Below are 22,011 nucleotides of genomic sequence, written 5' to 3' on the forward strand. Positions count from 1 at the left end.
GAAAATGATGGTGATCTTGAAGGTATATAGTCTTCAGAATCCTGTGTGTTGTGGATGGATTCTCCTAAACAAAATAAGTCAATGCAGTTATTTAATTATTATTACCACACTGCTCATTTAGTATTACTCCTTGCATTCCCTGACACTCGGTACTACTTTAAAGGTGAAATTGTAAAAGGAAGATCTGCCTATTTCCGCTATTTATTTTTTATTACAAATGCATCTAAAATGACAGTTCCGTAGAGTAACAACTATATTTTTTGCTCAAACATGAGAATTCAAGAATAGTCCAGAAGGACGACAGGCAGTCCTTAAGAAAGAAGTATGAAATAAAAAAGTTGACCAACCTGAAAATCCTGCATGTTCAGAAATGTTCCTTTCATCATCTTCAACACAGCTTCCTCCTGAGAAGGAACACTTCTCACGATCTTGTTTCATTTGGGCAACCAGGCCTTGCATTTCTTAGTTGCACTGTTTGCATTTTGCACGCATGCATGTCTTACCCACAGGTAAAGGAACTTCATTAAAATATTTCCAAACTGGGTCTCTCTTACAGCCTGCTGCCATTATAGGTTTTCCCTTCTAGTGAGAGAATGGTATGGTAGATCTCAAATCAATGAAGGCTACACTCAAAAAGACCTCAGGACTTCTGGAATATGCTGCTCAAACAGTTTCACTTTTGTTTCTACTGCCTGTCCCTCCCTTCTCATGTTTATCTCTAGACTTCTCCTCGTCCAGATCTGTTCTGCCCCCAGCAATGTTTTCTATTCATTGAACTTTTTGAAACTTTGCACTTTTAGAGAGAGGTAAGGGATTGACTCTGTGTACACAAATTTGCAGAGGGACAATCGGGTTGAGGTCTGTTATTTCTCAACTCTATCTATTTTTTTATTTTATTTAAAACATTTTTGCTGTTAACAAGCATGTTATCTCTGGAGAGAGAGCACTGAGTCCCTTTGGGTAGATAGAAACATTAAAGTAAACAATCTATACAGAAGCCCCTGGAGCCCCATAAGATTAGTTCCCTAATCCATGAACTATTGGAACTCATTTACAAAACTTTTCTTAAACATTACATTAATATATTGTCTCATACTATAGAATTAGAATGTATAATCCCTATTCCATGATGAGACATTATAGCTCAAAGATAATCTTTATTAAAACTATATTTGGATAGGTTTTTTCCTCAAAAAGCATTTTATCAAAAAAAATCCGATTTAAATAAAAAATCTGATTGTTTTAATTTAAAAAAATCATTGATTTTTATCCATCCTGCATGAGATCAATTCAAAATGATGCATACAAACCCCTAGTTGTTGGTTTTTTTTAAAAAAAAAAGGCCATCTCCTGTACCAAAAGAAAGCAAGTACTGGGCTTGAAGGCCTTCTCATCTCCGTGTGCCCTCATTCGTGAGTCAGGCTGCTAGGTTGTGCCTCCTTTCACTCGTGCACCCCTCCTACAGAATGGGAGACTTGGAAAGAGCTTTTTGTAGCCATGTTACTTTTCTGCAGAAGAGGTGGTGAGCAAGAGAGATTCCCCCCTATACTTTCTCATCATAGGAAAAGAGCTCTGAGGTGTCAAGCTGGAAAGGGTCTCCTATCTCACGTCTGTGCATGTGAGGAAATGCTTGCTGCACTGCTTCTCTTGGAGGAAAAATACTTTTTAAAATGAAAAATTGCTTCATGAAGGATCTAGAAAATAGCCTGAAGTATTGGGCTTGGGTGAGGGGGAAGGAAAGTAAACTGTTTCTAATCCTCCAGCAACTTCCATGTCAAGTCTGTCTTGGAGTTTGACCTTTTGAGAGATAGAGATTAGTTCCTGCAATTCTGTGTTTAAAAACAGCGTCTCTAACATGTGCAGGGTTGTGTGTGGTTGGTAGACCAATTCATTTAATTAACTGTAATTCTTCTGAGTTGCATTATACCCTAATCATTTTGGGTAGCTTAGTAAACAGCAGGTAGTGTTGTTGTGGGGAGTCGTTCTACAGCCAAAAGGAAGCAAGGCTTCATATGCAGTTGTGGGGAGGATATGTATTTCTCTGACCTTGTTCAGCTGTCAGTTGGGCATCTATGGAGTGGAGACCATACTTTATTAACACCAGAAAGAGCCAGAGCCAACGAGCAGTCTTGGTGGATTTGTGTGAGGTTGAAAAATTGCCTTTAGTGATGATTCCAAATGATTAAAACTGTGGATTTTCCGAGGCTGTAAGTTCAGTGTCTAGATTTCCTCAACATCTTTTTTTCTTTCTAAGTTTGCTCATGCTGCTATTGACACCTTACAACATGTAAGAAAAATTTTCTCCACCCTGCTGCATCCTGCTCCACCCTGTCTGATCAGTCTACCTCGTGGAGCCAAATGTATGGCTCTCACGGCAATGCAAAACTCTCATCCCTGCCATGCTTTTGACTCCTTCCTTGCTGAATTGGCATTGCTCCTGGTGAATGAATGACAAGAAATACTGTTTCCAGAAAAGCTCAGACAGTAGGGGAGAAGGACTAGCAGCCAGTGGAATGGACAACAGTGAAATTGGCATCATGAACAACAGAGAGCTGGCAAGTTAGCAGCTTGTTTTTTCACTGTCTTGGAGCCTCTGGAGCTATTCTTGGTAGCTGCTTTGAACAGTTTTAAGGCTGTTGCAATGCTTCTCGGCATCACTGACTAAACATAGATCCCAACCATTTTTAAACAAAAATAATTACTCCTTCCTCAATGCAACTTTGAACCAGTTTGCTCAAAGTTGTGTTTGAGGTTCTCTTACTCTGGATCAAGAAATGGAATTTTTTAGGTTTAATTGGCTCTAATAAGTTTCTTCCCTTTCATAAAGTTTAATTGGAATAAAATATATTTTCCTGAAGGTCCCCTAAATCCTGAGCCACTCTGTAACTACCAGCTTCAGCATCCTCTAACCCAGGGGTCTCAAACTCCCGGCCTGCGGGCCATCTGTGGCCCGCAGGGCTCCAGCAGTTTTGGGGCCGGGTCTCTCCCTTGTCCCCACCTGCTGCCCCGGGAACCCTCTCCTCTCCTGCCTGGTGATTTACAATGGCCTGGGGCCCTGGCAGCGCAGTTGGGCTGAGTGGTGTCTGCCTGCTTGCTCCATGTGTCTGCTGGCCCCTCCCTGCGACCCCGGGGCTGGGCGGAGCCATGCCTCCGCATGCTGCCCCCACCCTGAGCATCCCTGCGGCCAATGGGAAGCTGTGGGGGCGATGCCTGGGGGCAGCAGCATGTGGAGGCCCCCCCAGCCTGCCCCGCCTTGGAGCCCCAGGTAAGCGCCACACCCCCCTGCTCCCTCCCAGAGCCTTCACCCCCTCCCCACACACTCCCTCCCCCTTCCCACACACCCCCTCCCAGAGCCTGCACCCTTTCCCACACACACTCCCAGTCTCCAAACTGCTCCCAGAGCCTGCACCTCCTTCTCCTTCCCACACACCCCCTCCCTCCCCAAACTCCCTCCCAGAGCCTGCAATCCCACACCCTCCGCCTGCACCCAGCACCCAAACTCCATCCTAGAGCCTGCACCCCCGACCCCCTCTCCCACCCAATCTCCCTCCCAGAGCCTGCACCCCAGTTCCCTACCCCAGACCTCCTTCCCCCACCCAAACTCCCTCCCAGAGTCGGGGAGGGGGCAGCATTTTGGGGGGTGGGTTCTGGGCCGCATGAGTGACATTATTGGCCCTCTGGGAGGATTTGAGGAGTGGCACTGGCCCTCAAGTAATTGAGTTTGAGACCCCTGCTCTAAACTAAGGACTAGACGGGACCTACTCCCTGGAGCCCATGAACGCCATTTTTTAAGTTGACCAGTGATTGTCTCTACTGTGCACTCAGTCCCTGTTGGCTTGCAGCCAGAAACCAGGAACAGAACCGTGAGCATATCCCACTTGGTGCAGATACTGCCACAGTTCTTCTGAGCTGGCCCTAACTTTCTAAGGAAACATTTTTGCTATTTTAAAACTTGGTGGGACAATTGATCTTTGGGGATGTTTGCTCAGATTGATCAGAACTTGGTTCTTTGCTCGCCAGTTCCTTAGAAACAGCAGAGTTATTACGGACCAGAATTTGTGGATACTCAGATCCTATAAACGAAGGACTTCATGGGCAACTTGCCAAGAGCACAAGGGACACATTCAGCTTGCTTGTACACTACCACACATTTTAAATACAAAGAAATTGTGTCTAGAATAATAGGCATTTCTGTTGTGGCCGTCAACACAGTATTTAAGCACTAAATACAACTTCGTGAACTTATTGAATTTGTTGATAATAGACCTGGTTCAACCCTAGGGTGACCAGATATCCCGATTTTATAGGGACAGTCCCGATTTTTGGGTCTTTTTCTGCTATAGGCTCTTATTACCCCCTAAACCCCCATTTCGATTTTTCACACTTGCTGTCTGGTCACCCTATTCATCCCACTCCATGACTCACTGTTACCTTGATGATTCCCCTGTCACCTCATCTGTCCAAAATCAAAGAATGACAGGTGGTTCTTTGTCTTCATTGCTGAATGTTAGCTTTTGTGAAAACATGAGATTTGTCATTTTCTGAAAACAGGCTTGTTTCTGTTTGGGATGCCCTATTTTAAGATTGTCAGAATACTTAAGAAACTAGCTGAAGCAATCTCAGAACTACTATCAGTTGTCTTTGAGAACTCATGGAGGGCAGGTGAGGTCCCGGAGAACTAGAGAAGGCCAAACACAATACCTGTCTTTAAAAAGGGAAACAAAGAGGACCCGGGTAGTTATAGACCAGTTAGGCTAACTTAGATACCTGGAAAGATACTGGAACAAAATTTTAAACCATCAGTTTATAGGCATCTAGAGGATAAGAATGGTAAATAATAGCCAATATAGATTTGTCAAGATAGATCATGCAAAACCAACCTATTGTCCTCCTGTGGCATTGTTACTGGCCTAGTAGATAGAGGGGAAACAGTAATTGTGATCTATTTTGATTTTTAGTAAAGCTTTTGACATTCTCATAAGCAAACTTAGGGCAATGTGGTCTAGATGAAATTACTAAAAGGTGGGTGCACTACTGGTTGAAAGACTGTACTCGGAGTAGTTATAAATGGTTCACTGTCAAACTGGGAGGACCTATTTCGTGGAGTCCTGTAGGGGTCTGTCCTAGGTTTGTTACTACAGTAGAACCTCAGAGTCACAAACTGACCAGTCAGCCATACACCTCATTTAGACCTGGAAGTATGCTTAAAAAAAAAAGGGGGGGATGTTAATTTTTTTTTAACAAGGTAGTGAAACTGTTTCTCTGCTTGTTTTATTTAAAGTAATATAGGTTAAAAGCAGCAGGTTGGTTTTGGTGTAATAAAGTTTCAAAGCTGTACTGAGTCAGTGTCCAGTTGCAAACTTTTGAAAGAAGAACCAGAACATTTTATTCAGAGTTATGAATATTTCAGAGTTATGAACAACCTGCATTCCCGAGGTGTTTTTGTAACTGAGGTTCTACTGTAGTCAAATATTTTTATTAATGACTTAGATGATGGAGTAGAGAGTATGCTTATAAAATTTGTGGATGACACCAAGTTGGGTAGAGTTGCAAACACTGTGGAGGATGCTACTGGAATTCAAAAGGACTTTGACAAATTGGAGAATTGGGCTTTGTCTACACTAGCACTTTTGTCAATCAGGGGTGTGAAAAAACACCCTTTCTTCCTCTCCTTCTCCCTCTCCATCCCCCCTGACCGACAGAAGTTTAACTGACAAAAGCCCCAGTGTGGACAGCGCTGTGTCAGCAGGAGATACCATCACTTGTTAGGGGCAGTTTAATTATGCTAGCGAGAGAGTCAGCGTAGAGCAGCTACATGGGAGACCTTACAGCGGCACAGCTGCAGCGATGCAGCTGTGCCACTGTAATGTCTATAGTGTAGACAAAGACTTGGCCTGAAATCAACAAGATGAAGTTCAGTAAAGACAAATGCAAATTGCTACACTTATGAAGGAAAAATCAAATGCACAACTATAAAATGGGGATTAACTAGCTAGGCAGTGGTACTACTGAAAAGAATCTGGAGGGTATAGTGGATCACATATTGAATATGAACCAACTATGTGATACAGTTGCAAATAAAGCAAATATCATTCTGGGTATTAACAGGAGCTTTGTATGTAAGACACAAGGCAGTTGTTCCTCTCTATTCAGCAGTGGTGAGGCCTCAGCTGGAGTATTGTATCCTGTTCTGGATGCCACACTCTAGGAAATATGCAGAGAGAGTCCAGAGAAGAGCAACAAAAATGATAAAAGGTTTAAAACAGAGGTTCTCAACATTTTTCTTTCTGAGGCCCCCCTAAAAACTCCATGGCCCATATGTGCCACAACAACTGTTTTGTGCATATAAAAGCCAGGGCCGGCGTTAGGGGGTAGCAAACAGGGCACTTGCCCACAGCTCCACACCACAGGGCACCCCGCAAAGCTAAGTTGCTCAGGCTTCTGCTTCAGCCCCGGGTGGCAGGGCCCAGGGCTTAGGCTTTCTGCCATGGGCCCCAGCAAGTCTAACACTGGTCCTGATTGGAGGATCCCCTGAAATCTGCCCGCGATCCCTGGTTGAGAACCACTGGTTTAGAAAACCTGACCTATGCATGTCTAATATTCAGAAAAGAAGACTGAGAGGGGACTTCAGGGCTCCTCTCAAGAGGATAATGATCAGTCATTCTCCATGTCCACTGAAGGTAGGGCAAGAAGTAATCTGCAGCAAGGAAGATTTAGGGTTAGATGTTAGGAAAAATTGTCCAACTTGAAGAGTGGTTAAGTACAGGGATAGGTTATCAAAGGAGGTGTGGAATTCCCATCATTGGAGCTTAAGAACAGGTTAGACAAACAGCTATCAGGGATGGTCTAGGTTTATTCAGCCCTGCCTCAGCATGGGGGGCCTACCTCTACATTTCTATGATTGTGTGACTATTCCTCCTCTGCTTCTGAGAATTACACTCTGGGCTCTAAGAAAAGGAGTACTTGTGGCACCTTAGAGACTAACCAATTTATTTGAGCATGAGCTTTCGTGAGCTACAGCTCACTTCATCATTCCTGATGGGCACAAGTCTATTGGTGGTTTGCAGCAATAGAGGATGCTTCTTAAGATAATCAGGCTCTTGTCCATCAATGGCTTTAAAGCTTAGGGCCAATGTCTGGAGTCAAACTGAGGCAGTGGAGTGAGTAGAACACTGGTGTGATTTGCCCTTTTTCTTAAAACTGCTGTATAGTATTTGAGTAGGTCTCAATGTGTCCTTCAGTGCCAGGCGTTAAGTTACAATAGTCTGACCTGGAGGTGAATTGTGTGCTCATTGGCTGGATGGATTGCAATAACCTGGCCAACTAGATTGTGGAAAAAGGCTTCTCTAATCTTGGTGTGTTCCGTGTGTGGCCAGAACCCAAGGGTCATCCAATAAAACACGCAGACTCTGCACCACCTTAGTGATTGGAGAGTAGCTTATCTCAATGGAGGGCAAAGTTCATATCCCAAATAACTCCTTGAGTGTTTCCCTGCTCCTAAAAGCATTACTTCTATATTACATGGGTTAAGAGTGATCCAGGTGTTTTCATCCATGTGGTGGTCTCAGACATGGAATATGTGGGTCAGTGTGGTGGGAGGTGTTGCCTTTATAGGCATTGAAGTCTCAAAGGACATCTCATCTAGGAGACTCCAGTGCCGTGCTGGAATGTAGTTCAACTTCACTCCAGTAGGAATACTACCAAGCTTTGGGGAGGTATGAGTGCTACTAAGAATCCTATTCTTCCCCCGTCTCCTGGACTCTCCTATCAGGTAAGGATGGACACTAAGATTTTGTCTCCAGGGTGGGGGCTTCTCTGCAGTTGAAGTTAGTGGTGAACAGCATTCTTACTTTAATTTTTTTCTTGGCGGCATTCAGCATTGAAATCAGCTTTATGCCTTCAGTTGTTACCCTGAAATTACAGAATACTAGCAGATGATTTTAGAATTGGAGGATGAATCATAAATTAGTTTATATATAAACTAGAAATCTGGGGAACAGCTGACTTGGGTTCTAGCTTGTTAGTCTCCATTGGCTGCATCACTTTATCTAGTATAGTAAGTGGTGACCTAGGAGGTATTTACAAGGAGGTTATAAAACTCAGTGTATGGCACACTGGGCCTGTATAGCAAAATCTTAAATAAGCTTTTCTTAATGAGCCTCTTGTTTCCAATGAAGGCTTTAATATTAAATATTGGTATGGGGATGGGGTGGAATAAACTCAGACTTTTTTGACCAATGTCAAAAGCTTATTTTGTATTAATGCATTGACTCTTCCTGGAATGTCTTCCAGGATACTTGGCTTAATGTTAGTTTCCCTTTGCTGCAAACTTTTATTACTAAATAAATAAAAGCATTTACTATAGCTGTAGGCCAGTGTAATTCTTCAAAGCACATTGAAAAAGTGTGGTTTAAATTTTGGTTTTGGGTCTGGTAGGGATTGAATAAAACAGTTCATCAGTTTCTGATGAAGTTTAGAGCATTCTGAAGACCAAGTGAGTCACTTATGCTGAAAAATATAAATCTGCTTTGCCTTAGTGGAGGTGATTGTGATGGGGAGGGGGGAGGGGAAATGCAGAGAAGAGCTTTTTAATATAGTGCCTATTGCACACAGATTCTGTTCCATTAAGTAGATTTGCTCTGTACATTTTTAAAAAATAGTATGCTAGGTTGGAGCCAAACACATTGGCTGAGACTGTTTCAGGCAGTCTTAAAATAGTTTTGAACTATTTCCCTCACAACTGAAAACTGACCCTCGCTGAGAGTGAGTAACGTGACCTGGTGATTTTGAAATAGATGCCTCCTCCTAAGGTAACTGTGCCGCAGCACATGTAGGGTAAATAAACCATATAGTGGAGGTACGTAACAGAGGTAGAATGCAGAGAAGGTCCAATTCCTTACCCATGGCAATATGGCAAAAATTCCGTATACTTCAGTGTTTGCAGGATTGGGTCTTAAAAGAGATATAAATTATAACCTGAATGTTGTAATAGACTGCACCAGTATTGGGAGGAGATATGAGCCCATGAGAAGTTGGTAAATAAAAATTCTTCACACCAATATCTCTGGGAGGTTTCGCAACAAGGTTGTGAGTAACACTGAAATGCTGAAGCTAGTAAGAGGAACAGAAATGGCAAAAAACACTTCATGCTTCCTAATCAAAGATGGGTGGCTGCTGGTGCTCTACGTGTGACTGAGGGAGTTGTGTGACAGTTGAACCTCAGCTCAGTAACCTCAGCAGCAAATAGTTGATGCAGCACATTTGGAAGAGGAGGGAGGAAATGAAACTGCATTTCATATATATACAAATCTGACAAAATCCCAAATCAGAACCATGTCCTGCCTCCTTATATTTGCAGGGATTCTGACCAGTCCTTGTGGCTTTTGTTTTTTTCCCCTTCTCTAGTCTCACAATATGTTCTCCAGTTTCCGTCTTGCCTGGTTCCTAGTTATACACTTCCTAGAGCCTTCTCACTTTTGAGGTCTTCCTGGGGGCAGTTCACTACTACCCCTACTAGATTTTTGGGGGAGATAGTGACTACCCCTCTTCCCATCCATATTTCTGTGGAGGTGGGGAATTGGTAGACCAGTCTTCTTCAGCTATCCCTCGATGTGAGGATAATCTCTGCCAAGGGGGTTCATTCGTGAGTTTTTAAGTGGCTGGGGAGTCCAATTCTTGCCCTGCAGATTTTCCCACCAAAGTGACAGGTGTAATCTTGGAGGAGACATAGTTGTTGGCTGGAGTATTGTACCCTTTCTTTCCTCCTTTGTCGCTTCTCTGTCTCATGAGCACATCTGTTCTCCTCAAAGTGATCTGTGGCTTGGGGTATGGCATGGCCTAGACAACAAGAATTGCATTTAGGGACTAACAACAAGAATTTTTGTTATAAATTGGGGACGTATCAGAGGAGAAGGAGGACCTGGGTATATTGGTTGATCACAGGATGACTATGAGCTGTTAGTGTGATGCAGCTGAGAAAAAGGCTAGTGCAGTCCTGGGTTGCATCAGACGAGGCATTTCCAGTGGAGACAGGGAAGTATTAGTACCATAATATAAGGCACTGGTGAGACCTCATCTGGAATACTGTGTGCAATTTCTGATCTCCCATGTTCAAGAAAGATAAACTCAAACTGAAGTAGGTGCAGAGAAGGGCTACTAGGATGATCCGAGGAATAGAAAACCTACCTTATGAGAGGAGACTCAAAGAGCTTGGCTTGTTTGCTTAACCAAAAGAGGGCTGATGGGAGATATAATTGCTCTTTAGAAGTACATCAAAGGGATAAATACCAGCGAGGGAGGGGAGCTATTTAGGTTAAGCTCCAGTGTGGACAGAAGACAAATGGATATTAACTGGCCATCAACAAGTTTAGGCTTGAAATTAGATGAAGATTTCTAACAATCAGAGGAGTGAAGTTCTGGAACAGCCTTCCAAGGGGGAGCAGTAGGGGCAAAAAAAACCTAATTAGCTTCAAGTCAACCTGATAAGTTTATAGAGGGGATGGTATGATGAGACTGCCTACAATGGCACGTAACCGATCTGTGACTGCTAGCAGCAGTTATTTCTAATGGCTGGGGACGGGACACTAGATGGCTCTGAGAAAAGGAGTACTTGTGGCACCTTAGAGACTAACAAATTTAGTTACTACAGAGAATTCTTTCCAAGGTGTCTGGCTGATGGGTCTTGCTCACATGCTGAGAGTCTCTCTGATTGCCATATTTGGGGCTGGGAAGGAATTTTCCCTTGGGTCAGATTGGCAGAGACCTTGAGGGTTTTCCGCCTTCCTCTGTGGCATGGGTCACTTGCCGGTTTAAACTAATGCAAATAGTAATTTGTACTATTCTTCTCTGTAATTTGAAGCAATTGTCCAGTCTAAGTGAGCTCAGAACTGAGTCAGGTTTTTTTAGTTTTCATTGTTATACATCACACTGTAACTATATCTGTACATAACAGTGAAATATGGGCAGATGGCTGAAGACAGGTAGCGTTAAGGAGGAGACACAAAGTATCAGTGATGAGAAGGGTAGGGGTACGCGGGCAGCTGGTATAGCTGGAAGGCGGTACGCAATAAGAAAAGTTTGGGAACCTCTGGACTAGATGATCATGATGGTCCCTTCTGACCTTAGTCTATGAGTCTGAGACACAAGCAGCCTACCAGGGCCCAGAAACCTTTCCATCTGTGCAGCTATTAGTGGGTCCTGAAGTTCAGCAGTGGCTCCAGCATTTAGAGCAGCTCCTTGCTGCCTACCCGAAAGATGCTTGGATGGAGAAGGTCCTTACTTGGTAGCTATATCTCCTGGAGGTCTGGTGTGGAAGAGTAGCTAATTAGTTCCTGCTGAAGAGCTTGGGAGCCCTGTGGAGCGATGACTTCCCAGTACGTGTACATATGCATGCTATGCAATGATCTTTCTGTGATTAGAAGTGCTGTAGACTTGCCTAAAAACACATCATCTTTGTGGTCTTGAGAATCTTTGTACTAAAGCTGGGAACGGCTCCCTCTTTGAAAGGTGAGCTGGAAAGGAAATTATTGAACTCTTTTTTTTGTTCTTTTCATAGAAATACATAAAGATATGTCGGGATTTTTTGGCTTGTTCTTTTTACCTTAGTAGATGCCCCCCATTTTTGGTGCAGGACTCTGGAGGATTGGGGGCATTGTTGTAGGCCAAAACCTATGCTAAATCTATTCTGGCCTTTTAGTTAAGAAGGGAGGGAACATTGAATCTTAGACTGCACAGAGTGGAGAATGATTTCACTGGATTTAGTTCTCATGGTGTATTTGTAAGACTAGGAATTTAATTGTGATACCATCTCCAGGCTAGAGGTTCCTGAAAAACAGCATGACTAAGTGGCATGGCACTGAGGAAACTGAATGATGATTAAATGCCTAATATGAAAGATTGTCCAAGAATTCCAGTAATTTGCATAGGTAATGATGTTGGGTGGCTTAGTCATCACACTATGTGCTCATGCTTTTCCAATGGAGGACAGTCTTCCAATCAGTACAAGGATATTTGGTGTGGGGAAGTAGTAAAAATTCAATTTGAATCTGATGTTCCCCTGACTTGTCTGCACTACGGTCAGACCTTGCCAGGGGAGCAAGAAAACCCACATCATTTTGACATCTGTGCTTAAAACAAACAAAACAACACCCCCCCCCCCCACCACCACCAACTTCTTAACTTATTTATGTTGTAGACAAAAATGACTGGTTAGAAGAAATTAAATAGAAATGCTTCTCTCAAATACGATACCTGATGGTAAGATGCCTTTTATATAACTGCAGAGTAGAATTTGAAAAACACTGATAAATTAGAACATCACTCATTACAGACGTCTTCCTTTCTCCTCCCCTAGATTCTATTATTACTGTTCAAGCACCCGTATGTATTCTAGGGCACCTCACAAAACTAGTAAACTGGTCCCTACTTTGAAAAGTTTGCAATCTAAATTTAACATGAGATGAGTGAAGGTTGTAAACAGATATGAATAAGGAGGGAGGAGAGGCAGGACAAGAGTGACGTACAACACTGTTACTTGGTAAGGCATGTAATTATCGTGATCATTCATTTACCTTTGTTCATTTTGTTGCCCATCCTTCACTTATCAAAAGTGAGATGACAGAAGTGAGGTTTTAGTAGTGAATTGGATTTAGCCAAAGTAGTTTGAGGAGGAGGAATAGTGTTGCAGACATAGGGGCAACGTGACCAGATGGGCATGGAAATACTTACTAAAGAAGAGAATGAAGTTGGTTTCATTGGCAAGGCAGGGAGGGTGAGGGAAATGCTTAGGAGATCAGGTCAGAGATGTAAGTAGGGACTGCATGATGGAGGGTCTTAAATGCAAACTTACTGATGTTGCTTTAGATTTGAAGCACAGTGCAGGGCCAATGAAATCACTCATAGGAGTGTTGGAGGTGAGTTGTTGAAACAACTTAATTTGTGGGAGAGATTATTTTGGCAGTGACATTTTGGATGGACTGGAGTGGGGCCAGGTTGGTATTCAAAGAGACCAGAGAATTGGAGAAGGCAGTAGCTGAGATGAAACATAGTGAGGATGAGAGGTGTGCTGCTTGGGTTGGAAAGGAAGGATTGCTGCTAAACTGAGTCCAATTTATGTAGTACTTTGATAGCAGTGGTTCTCAACCAGGGGTACGCAGAGGTCTTCCGGGGGTACGTTAGCTCACCTAGATATTTGCATAGTTTTACAACAGGCTACATAAAAAAACTAGCAAAGTCAGTAAAAACTAAACTTTCATACAGACAATGACTTGTTTATACTGCTCTATATACTGTACACTGAAAATCTGAGTATAATATTTATATTACAATTGATTTATTTTATAATTATATGGTAAAATGAGAAAGTAAGCAATTTTTTGGAAATAGTGTGCTGTGACACTTTTTTTGTATTTTTGTATCTGATTTTGTAAGCAAGACATTTTTAAGTGAGGTGAAACTCAGAGGTATGCAAAACAAATCAGACTCCTGAAAGGGGTACACTAGTCTGGAAAGGTTGAGAATAGGAATAGGACTAAAAATGCTGATTTCTTTCAGCAAATTGATACTGCTTCTGAACTACCCATCTTCACCGAAGATGAGATCAGATGAATCTCCAGCAGTGACTCCAAGTTACTTTTCTAATTACTGGAAGGCTTAATGGATTAATGATGAGTGAGTGACGTTACCACGAGGTCTTTCACGGGATCTGATGTGATAATGAGAGAGGGAGTTCTGTTTCCTTTAAGTGATTTAACATGTAGTTATCTTACTGCTGATTTAAATTGAAATAAGCAGTTTAATATTCCAGTTGCCCATGTGCCTGTGAAGAAAAACATGTTAAGTTGTGTGTCATAGTTATCGGAAACAACTGGCAGAGTTTATTTTCATTCTAAATATGTCTATTTCTATACTCTTTACCTGGTCCTTGGAGCTGTGCCTAGAGGAGTGTATCCTCTCTACCCCCAGATTATCGTTGGCTTGTGTTTTATCAACAATGGAAAAGTAAAACTTGAAACAAGCATGTTTTTCTTCAAGTGCTTGCTCATGTTGATTCAATTCTAAGTGTGCGTGCGCCCACGTGTGTGGTCGTCAGAGATTTTTGCCTTAGTGGTATCCACAGGGCTGGCTGTGGTGCCCCCGTGAGTGCCGCGCTCATGTGTCCATATATCAGGCACCGCTGTCTCTTCACCCTCTCAGTTCCTTCTTAGCACCCGTTGTGGTTAGTCGGAGCACCTTTCCTTGCATAGCAAGGGCTAGCAGTTTTGTCTCTTCTGACTCTGAGCCTTAGGACCTTGTAAATAGTTGTTTATAGTAGTTAGTGTCAAGTAATTAAGTGTAGTTAGAAGTTAGAGTCCCAGCGGGGACTTCGCCCCAGGTGGGGCATGCCGCGGTATCCAGCCTGTGACCCCCACAGCAGCTGCTGCAGGTGCTTGGGGGCATCAGATGTGAAGGACAAGTGTCATATCTGGGGGGGAAAAAAAAAAATTTGACCCAGGACTCAGAAAGATCAGGATATTCGTTTGAGGACTCTCCTTATCGAGGCTGCCTTCCATCTGGCTTCCGAGCCGTCTCGGCAAGACTTGACTCCTACTGCCTACTGCACAGCGCACCCCCGGCACTGAGCTCCGCCTGGCACTGCTCCCCATCGCCAGTGCCCAAAAAGAAAACTAAGAAGCACAGCTCCCCGGCACCGGACAAGAAAGGCCATGGGGCATCGTGCGAACGATCCAGTTCGAGCCACCTGGCCGCTTGGGAGCCACGTGGACGTGCCTCCCCAGTCTGGACCTATAGCCCCTTAAAGGATCCACCACCGACTGCCGGGAGTGGCAGGCGACCCAAACTTGTGGCAACATTGATGCCTTCCCAAGCTTCCCCAGAGCTGAGAGAGCAGAAGCCTCTACCTGTGCCGCTGGCACCGCACATGCCGCAGGAGGCAGCAAAGGCTCCCTACGAGGGCAAGCAAGCTGCTAAGACCTCCCAGAGGTCAGTGGAGCGCTGCTGATCCCCTGAGCCAAGCCCATGCTCTCCGTCTGCACATCACAGATCTCCAGTGTCGCAGCCCAGGCCCTCTTGGGCTGACCTTCGCAGGCACCACGTTCGCAGTCCCCACCATCTTGACACGGATCACTGAGGGGGAGGCGCTGGTCTCTGTACCACCAGCACTGTTTGCCCTCCTGCTGGTTGTCCTCTTGACACAGATCTCCATTGCCTGCCCTGTGGGAGTGCTCCCCCTTGCGATACTGGTCCCCTCCGGCCCCGGCACTGATCTTCCTCCAAACACCAGTCTCTGGCAGGTACAGTTAGCAGGCAGACACAGGCAGCAACGGCCCCAACATGGTCACAAGTAAGGGATTCCTCCAGCATGGAAGGGCAATTTAGCCCCTTGCCGATACTCCACGGTGCAATTGGGCACCTGAGGACGCGTCAATGTCCATGCTGCTGCCTTGGCAGCACAGCTGGTGCCGGTGCTGATGATGCCCCCTTCGCACCACTCATCTGCCGGCACCTCGGAGCTACAGGTGATGGTACCGGGCTCAGTGCATGAAGCCCGCTCAGAGGTCAGGGTAGAGGAGACAGCACCCACCCCAAAATCCCCCCCCCCCCCTTCCCCCACGACACTGAAAATTGTCAAGGCCCTCTGGCAAACCCCGTCATCCATCCCTTCTACCGCCAAAAGGGCCGAAAAGAAGTACTTTGTTCTGGCCAAGGGGTTCAAGTACCTTTATACCCACCCACATCCAGGCTCGCTGGTCGTCTCTGCGGCCAGCAAGAAGGACAAGCAGTTCAACTCCCAAAAATAAAAAGGCCAAAAGACTGGGCCTTTTCAGGATAAAAATTTATTCAACAGCCAGCCTGCAATTCCAGGGGGCAAACCACCAGGCATTCTTGGTCAGGTACAACTTTAACTTATGAACTCCCTCCATAAGTTCAAGGAGTCCCTCCCTCAAGGTTTGGCTCAGGAATCTGGCACCCTGGTGGAGGAGGGTACCGTGGCAGCGAGATGATCTCTCCAAATGGCATGGGTTGCGATGAACTCAGTGGCTAGGGTGGTCGCTCTGGTGGTAGTCATGAGGCGCCACTCTTGGCTTCAGACCTCCAGCCTGTCACAAGAGATGCAGACCTCGATCCAGAACCTCCCATTTGATGGGAATGGACTTTGCAGTGCAGATGGATGTGAGGCTGCATGGGTTAAAAGGACACTCAGGCCACTCTTCGCTCACTGGGTATGCATATGCTGCAATCTGCCCCACCTCCAAGGGCTTGGCAGCCTCGTCAAGGGTCTTCAAGGAGAAGGGATAGAGACACGAGCTTTAGTCATTACCACCCTCCTCCTCCAACTCACCCACACAGCCCAGCCCACCAAAGCATCCTGGGGGCCAGAAGCACTCATTTTGAAGGTGTGATCGAAAGCAACACCCCAGTCAACTCCCAGGATCCACCTTGTTCTTGCCTCGACCGTCTTCATCCTTACCATTCGGCCTGGTCACAGGTCACCTTGGGCTGCTGAGTGCTGGACATAGTATCTCAGGGCTATACCCTGCAATTTTCGGCCGCCCCTCCGTCCCATCCCTCCAATCCCTCTTCAGGGATCCTTCTCATGAGCAGCTCCTCATTCAAGAGGTCGAGAACCTCCTGTGTCTGGGGGCTGTGGAGACGGCTCCTTGGGACATGAAAGGAAAGGGGTTCTATTCCCGCTACTTCCTAATCCTGAAAGCAAAAGGGAACTTCAGACCCATTCTGTAGAAGAGAAGAATGAGGGGGGATTTGCTAGCTGCTTTCAACTACCTGAAAGTGGTTTCCAAAGAGGATGGATCTAGACTATTCTCAGTGGTACCAGATGACAGAACAAGGAGTAATGGTCTCAAATTGCGGGGGGCGGGTGTTAGGTTGGATATTAGGAAAAACTTTTTCACAAGGAGGGTGGTGAAGCACTGGAATGGGTTACCTAGGGAGGTGATGGAATCTCCTTTCTTTGAGGTTTTTAAGATCAGGCTTGACAAAGCCCTGCCTGGGATGATTTAGTTGGGGATTGGTCCTGCTTTGAGCAGGAGGTTGGACTAGATGATCTCCTGGGTCCCTTCCAACCCTGATATTCTATGATTCTGGATCTGCGTCACCTCAACAAGTCTCTCAGAAAGTTGAAGTTTCACATGGTCTCCCTGGCTTCCGTCATCCCTTCCCTGGATCCGGGAGACAGGTACACGGCCCTCGATTTGAAGGATGCTTATTTCCATATCTCCATATTCCAAGGTCACAGGCTTTTCCTTCATTTCATAGTGGGTGAATGCCATTTTCGATTCTGCCCTTTGGCCTCTCATCGGCCCCGAGGGTGTTCACAAAATGTATGGTACCAGTGGCTGCTTACGTGAGACATTGAGGGGTCCAGGTCTTCCCATATCTCGACGACTGGCTCATCAAGGGCAGGTCTCGGGAACAAGTGCAGAGGAGTCTTGATCTGGTGTGTTCCACCTTCTGCAACCTGGGCCTGTTAATAAATGAGAAAAAATCCACCTTAAGGGTGGTGCAATGAGTAGAGTTCAATGGGGCAATTCTCGACCCCACGTGAGCCAGAGCCTTTCTTCCAGAAGTGCGTTTTCAGACCATGGTTCTCACCTGCCTGCAGTTTTTGGGCCACATGGTCAGTCATGCCTGGCTCCATCTTTGGCCTCTGCAAGCGTGGCTGGCCTTGATGTACATCCCAAACAGTCATGACCTAGACCAGGTAGTCAGGGTGCCAGAGCATATCTGGAAGTCCCTGAATTGGTGGGTGGATCCAGGGTCGGTGTTGGAGAGAGTTCCCTTCTCAGCCCCGTCCCCGTCGCTGACCCTGGTCTCTGATGTTTCAGACCTATACGTTGTTCTTCCAGGATAAAGTCCAGTTGCGACCGCACCCAGCGTTTCTGCCCAAGGTCATTTCCTAGTTTCATATTGGCTAGGACATATACTTACCCATCTTCTTTCCAAAGCCTCATACGTCAGATGAGGAACGCAGGCTACACACCCTGGATGTCAGGAGGGCACTGGCCTTCTATTTAGATAGAACAAAGCCATTCTGTAAGTCATCTGAGTTGTTCATTGCCGTGGCAGACAAAATGAAAGATCACCCATTATCTGCTTGGAGGATTTCATCCTGGATTACAGCCTGCATCCGCTACTGTTATGAGCTGGTGAAGGTTTCTCCGCCAGCAATCGTGATGGCACACTCGACTAGGGCACAAGCATCGTCAGCGGCCTTCCTGGTACAGGTAGCAATCCAAGAGATCTGTAGGGCTGCTACTTGGTCGTCTGTCCACACATTCGTCTCTCATTATGCGCTTACCCAACAAGCTCAAGATGATGCTGGCTTTGGCAGAGCAGTGCTGCAAGCTGAAAGACCGTGAACTCTGAGCCTACTTCCATTGACACTGCTTGTGAGTCACCTAGAATGGAATCAACATGAGCAAGCAGTTGAAGAAAAAATGGTTATCTACCTTACATAACTGTTGTTCTTTGAGGTGTGTTGCTCATGTCTGATGATGTCTGATATCCTGTGGTGAGATGGGATGGTCCTTGTGATTTTAGAAACTCTTAACCTTGCATTTAATTTAGAAACTCTTAACCTTGCATTTAATTTACTGTTTTGGGACCGCTGCCAAGACTCCAACTGTTACATAATCTTACACACGAGGGCTCATTGGCAGTTTTAAAGTTGGTTATTTATCATTCCAGATCACTCCTACGCAAAAGAAGCTGTAAAATATATGTAACTCTAAGGCTTGTTATGCAATTTACGTGTCAAGGTCAGTGTAATTTACCTTCAAAATTAAACAAAAAGGAAATCTAGAAATAGTTCACTTATTTAACCTTCAGTCCATTTAGTTTTGCACACTTGCAACCATCTAATCTGCCCAGTCATAAACTGGAAAAACAGGAAAGTAGAGATGATAGGCAAAAATGAGACATCCCTTTAAAAAAAATCTCTCAATTACGGTCTTAAAGTGGAAATGTTAAAATCACAACTTTTTTTTTTTAAGACTGAAAGAATCATCTTGGACTTGAATTGTTCTTTAATGTAAGGTTGGATTTCATGATCTTCATTAAACATTTAAACTTTACAGGGCATCAAAGATTTCTCTCATTTCCCTGCATGTGTGCTCCATACCTCTTTCCTGTCAGTCCGATTCATAATGTTCAAAAACATTCATGACTTATTATTTCTTTCCTCCTTCTCCACAGCAACAGCCTGAGTCTGAAACTGTTCATCTGTTCATCCCAGCCTTGGCGGTAGGAGCCATTATTGGCAAGCAGGGACAGCACATCAAACAACTTTCTCGTTTTGCAGGCGCATCTATTAAGGTACTATTAACTTGACAAGATTTCAGTCTATTCCACATGATACTTGCAGCAAGTTTTCACAAATAACATTCAAGTGAATCTGTATTCTCTCCTTCCCTGCACTCCCCACATTGAGTTATGTGATAAATGGTATATTTGTTTATAAATTAAGCTTTAAATACTGGAGAGATAAAATAATTAGAATCCTAATGTTTTCAAACCTCTCTTGAGGTGTGAAATATAAGCTATAAAGAAAGCTACCCTGGTGGTCTTAACTTAGAAAAAGCCTTTAGTCAAGCCTTAATGATGTGTTACAGGCTTTCTTGCCATATTGTTAAGGCAAAAAAACAGTACCTCTGAATTTTCTCTTTTAATAACAAATAAGTAAGGAAAATCTTTCACTACTGTGCTTTGTCTCCGGGTGCCCAATAAGGATCAGTCTGAGATATTAAGTTCTAGTGGCTCCACTCTGAAGTACTGGTGGTTGAAAATCCGTGCTGTGTATGCTAGGCTCCTGTGGCTGAACCTGTTATTTATCACCGGATTTAACTGACATGATAGCTAAAAGAACCAGAAGCTGCTGGATCCTTGTCTGCACTCAGGGGATAGCCCCAGTTCAGCAATCTGTGTATCTAGCTGCACAAATGCTGACCCCTGAACGTAGACAAGGCCGAGTGCATATACCAGAGGAACTAATCCAGGGATTAAGCTTGATTTAGTTCAGACAAAACAATCCTGGCTCACCCGTGCTCACCTGTAGGGTTAGCATCAATGCAGCTCTGTCAGTTAATGTACTGGTGCTATTTGGGCTCCCACCAGTGCTGACACGAAGGCTGTCAAGGCTGATTCCCCACTCTGGCACTTGGAGTGCAGCAGTGGAGGCCCACAAGGATTCTAAAAAATAATACTGGCCATTCCAGGCTTACATTAAACTCCCAAGGTTGCAGTTTCTCTCTGACCTTGGATGGCTAGATGCTGCCACCACCCAAATACAAAAAATCCCTTTGAAACCAGAAAGGCGCACTTGGGAATTCCTTCCTGTGGGGTACCCACTGGGGAAGAGCTGAGAAGGAAAAACAAAGGGGTTGTTGTGGGACATTGAGTGGGACATTGTCTATAAAGCAGTTAGTTTGATTCAATGCATTATAAAATGTATCGAGAAGGAGGGCGATCTGGGCTCTATGGTGTAATGTGCTTTTGTAGAGCAATATTAGAAGTATAGCTGATCACAATTAGCAAGGAGCCTCTTTTTATGAGTTTTTCTCACACAACAAATTGAAATCCTCTAATAAGGAATGATTATATTTCTCGTGTTGACCATGGTGGTTTTGTTTCCTTGTGTGAAAATGTTGCCTCTCCAATCTCTGTTGACAAGCATAGATGCGTCTGAGTACTTTACAAGGCTCCACTCTGGCTTCATCCTTTATTGTAGGAAGTTTCTTGTCCAAAGGTAATTCTGACAACTCTGTGCAGGCTCGCTCGCGCTCTTGCTCTCTCTCTAGACCCAGAGAGCCCTGAATGTGGAAGACCTAGTGCAAAGTTTGAGGAGAGTGTGCAGGAGTTGTGGAACTCCTGCTTGAGTACAGCTCTACAGGGACTCACGTAGGCCCCATTTCACAGTGCATGGAGGGATGAGGCTGGTGGATCCATTATTACTTCGGCTGTTTTCCCCATCTCATTTCCGTATATGTCACCGCATTAGTGGCAGCTACTACAGCCACAGAGTTGCAGCTTGGCTTGTGTAGGGATGAGATTTTGACCAAACTATTGGTAGTACATCTGTTTTAAAGTGAAGATTGGTTGCAGCTGGATTCCTGCTCTTCACTTGCCACAAATTCTCATTCTGTCACATAAATCAATCAAATGTTATTCCCTTGTTCTCAATTTACTTATTACCACTTTCCCAGCAACGAGGGATGTGGGGGCCAGGCAGCTGTGGAATCTGTGGGGGTGAGTGTAGCAGTCAGTGGGTCGAGACACATCGAGAGGTAGGGGTCTGTCTTGTTCTGCAGTGCTCTTTCAACAGGCATCAGATTTGGGAAGAGCAGGGACTGAGCATCCCTGAGTTGGGGAGCAGGAGTCAGGTAAGAGGAGGGAGGTCACTAAGTTTTCAGAAGCAAGAGAGGCTTGCACCAGACGGTGAAAATTTGCCTATTTTTAAAAATAATCCGGAAATCATGCTGCATAAATCTTGGTTATGAGGTGCTACAGGGAGCCCAGATTTTTCTTTATTTGTGTAGAAATAAACACACACCATAACAGTGGGCTGAATTTATTGCCCCACTTAAAACTTCTGAAAAATAACATCCTGTACTTTTGACATACGCTTTTCTTAAAAATCTTTGTTCTAATATTTCAGCAAAGTAGTATGTTCTGAATTATGAAACAACCTGTTCAATCTTACCTAAGAGTTTAAGGAACACTTGAGTAATTTTTAGATGGCGAAACTAGAAATCTGATTTTTTGTATGCAAGAATTGGGATATCCCTCTGTATATGGCTTTCTGGACCTGTTTTAGGTATGTACAGGATGGTGTGCATGTAAATATGTTTGAATCAGTATAATATCTACTTTTGTGCAGTGCTGAAGTTTATAGATCCAATAAAAATATTCAGCTATAAAATGGGATTTCAAGAATATATTGAATGTACATGTTGCTGTTGGAGGGAATGTATAGGGATTCGTCTGTTTTTCATAGAT

At 44.5% G+C, this 22,011-nt stretch overlaps 1 protein-coding gene across 3 annotated transcripts in view; it reads left to right on the plus strand.

The window, feature by feature from the left end:
• IGF2BP3 (insulin like growth factor 2 mRNA binding protein 3) overlaps positions 1 to 22,011 on the plus strand; it is a 162,862-nt gene that overhangs the window by 128,705 nt on the left and 12,146 nt on the right. For 2 of the 3 annotated variants that reach the window (XM_077809345.1, XM_077809347.1), the window contains one exon: positions 19,213 to 19,332. In XM_077809345.1, the coding sequence (XP_077665471.1) occupies positions 19,213 to 19,332 (120 nt within the window). The remainder of the gene's footprint in view (positions 1 to 19,212; positions 19,333 to 22,011) is intronic. The other variant, XM_077809346.1, reaches the window with a different exon arrangement.

The sequence above is a fragment of the Eretmochelys imbricata genome, chromosome 2, assembly GCF_965152235.1.
Source record: "Eretmochelys imbricata isolate rEreImb1 chromosome 2, rEreImb1.hap1, whole genome shotgun sequence".
Taxonomy (NCBI): domain Eukaryota; kingdom Metazoa; phylum Chordata; order Testudines; family Cheloniidae; genus Eretmochelys; species Eretmochelys imbricata.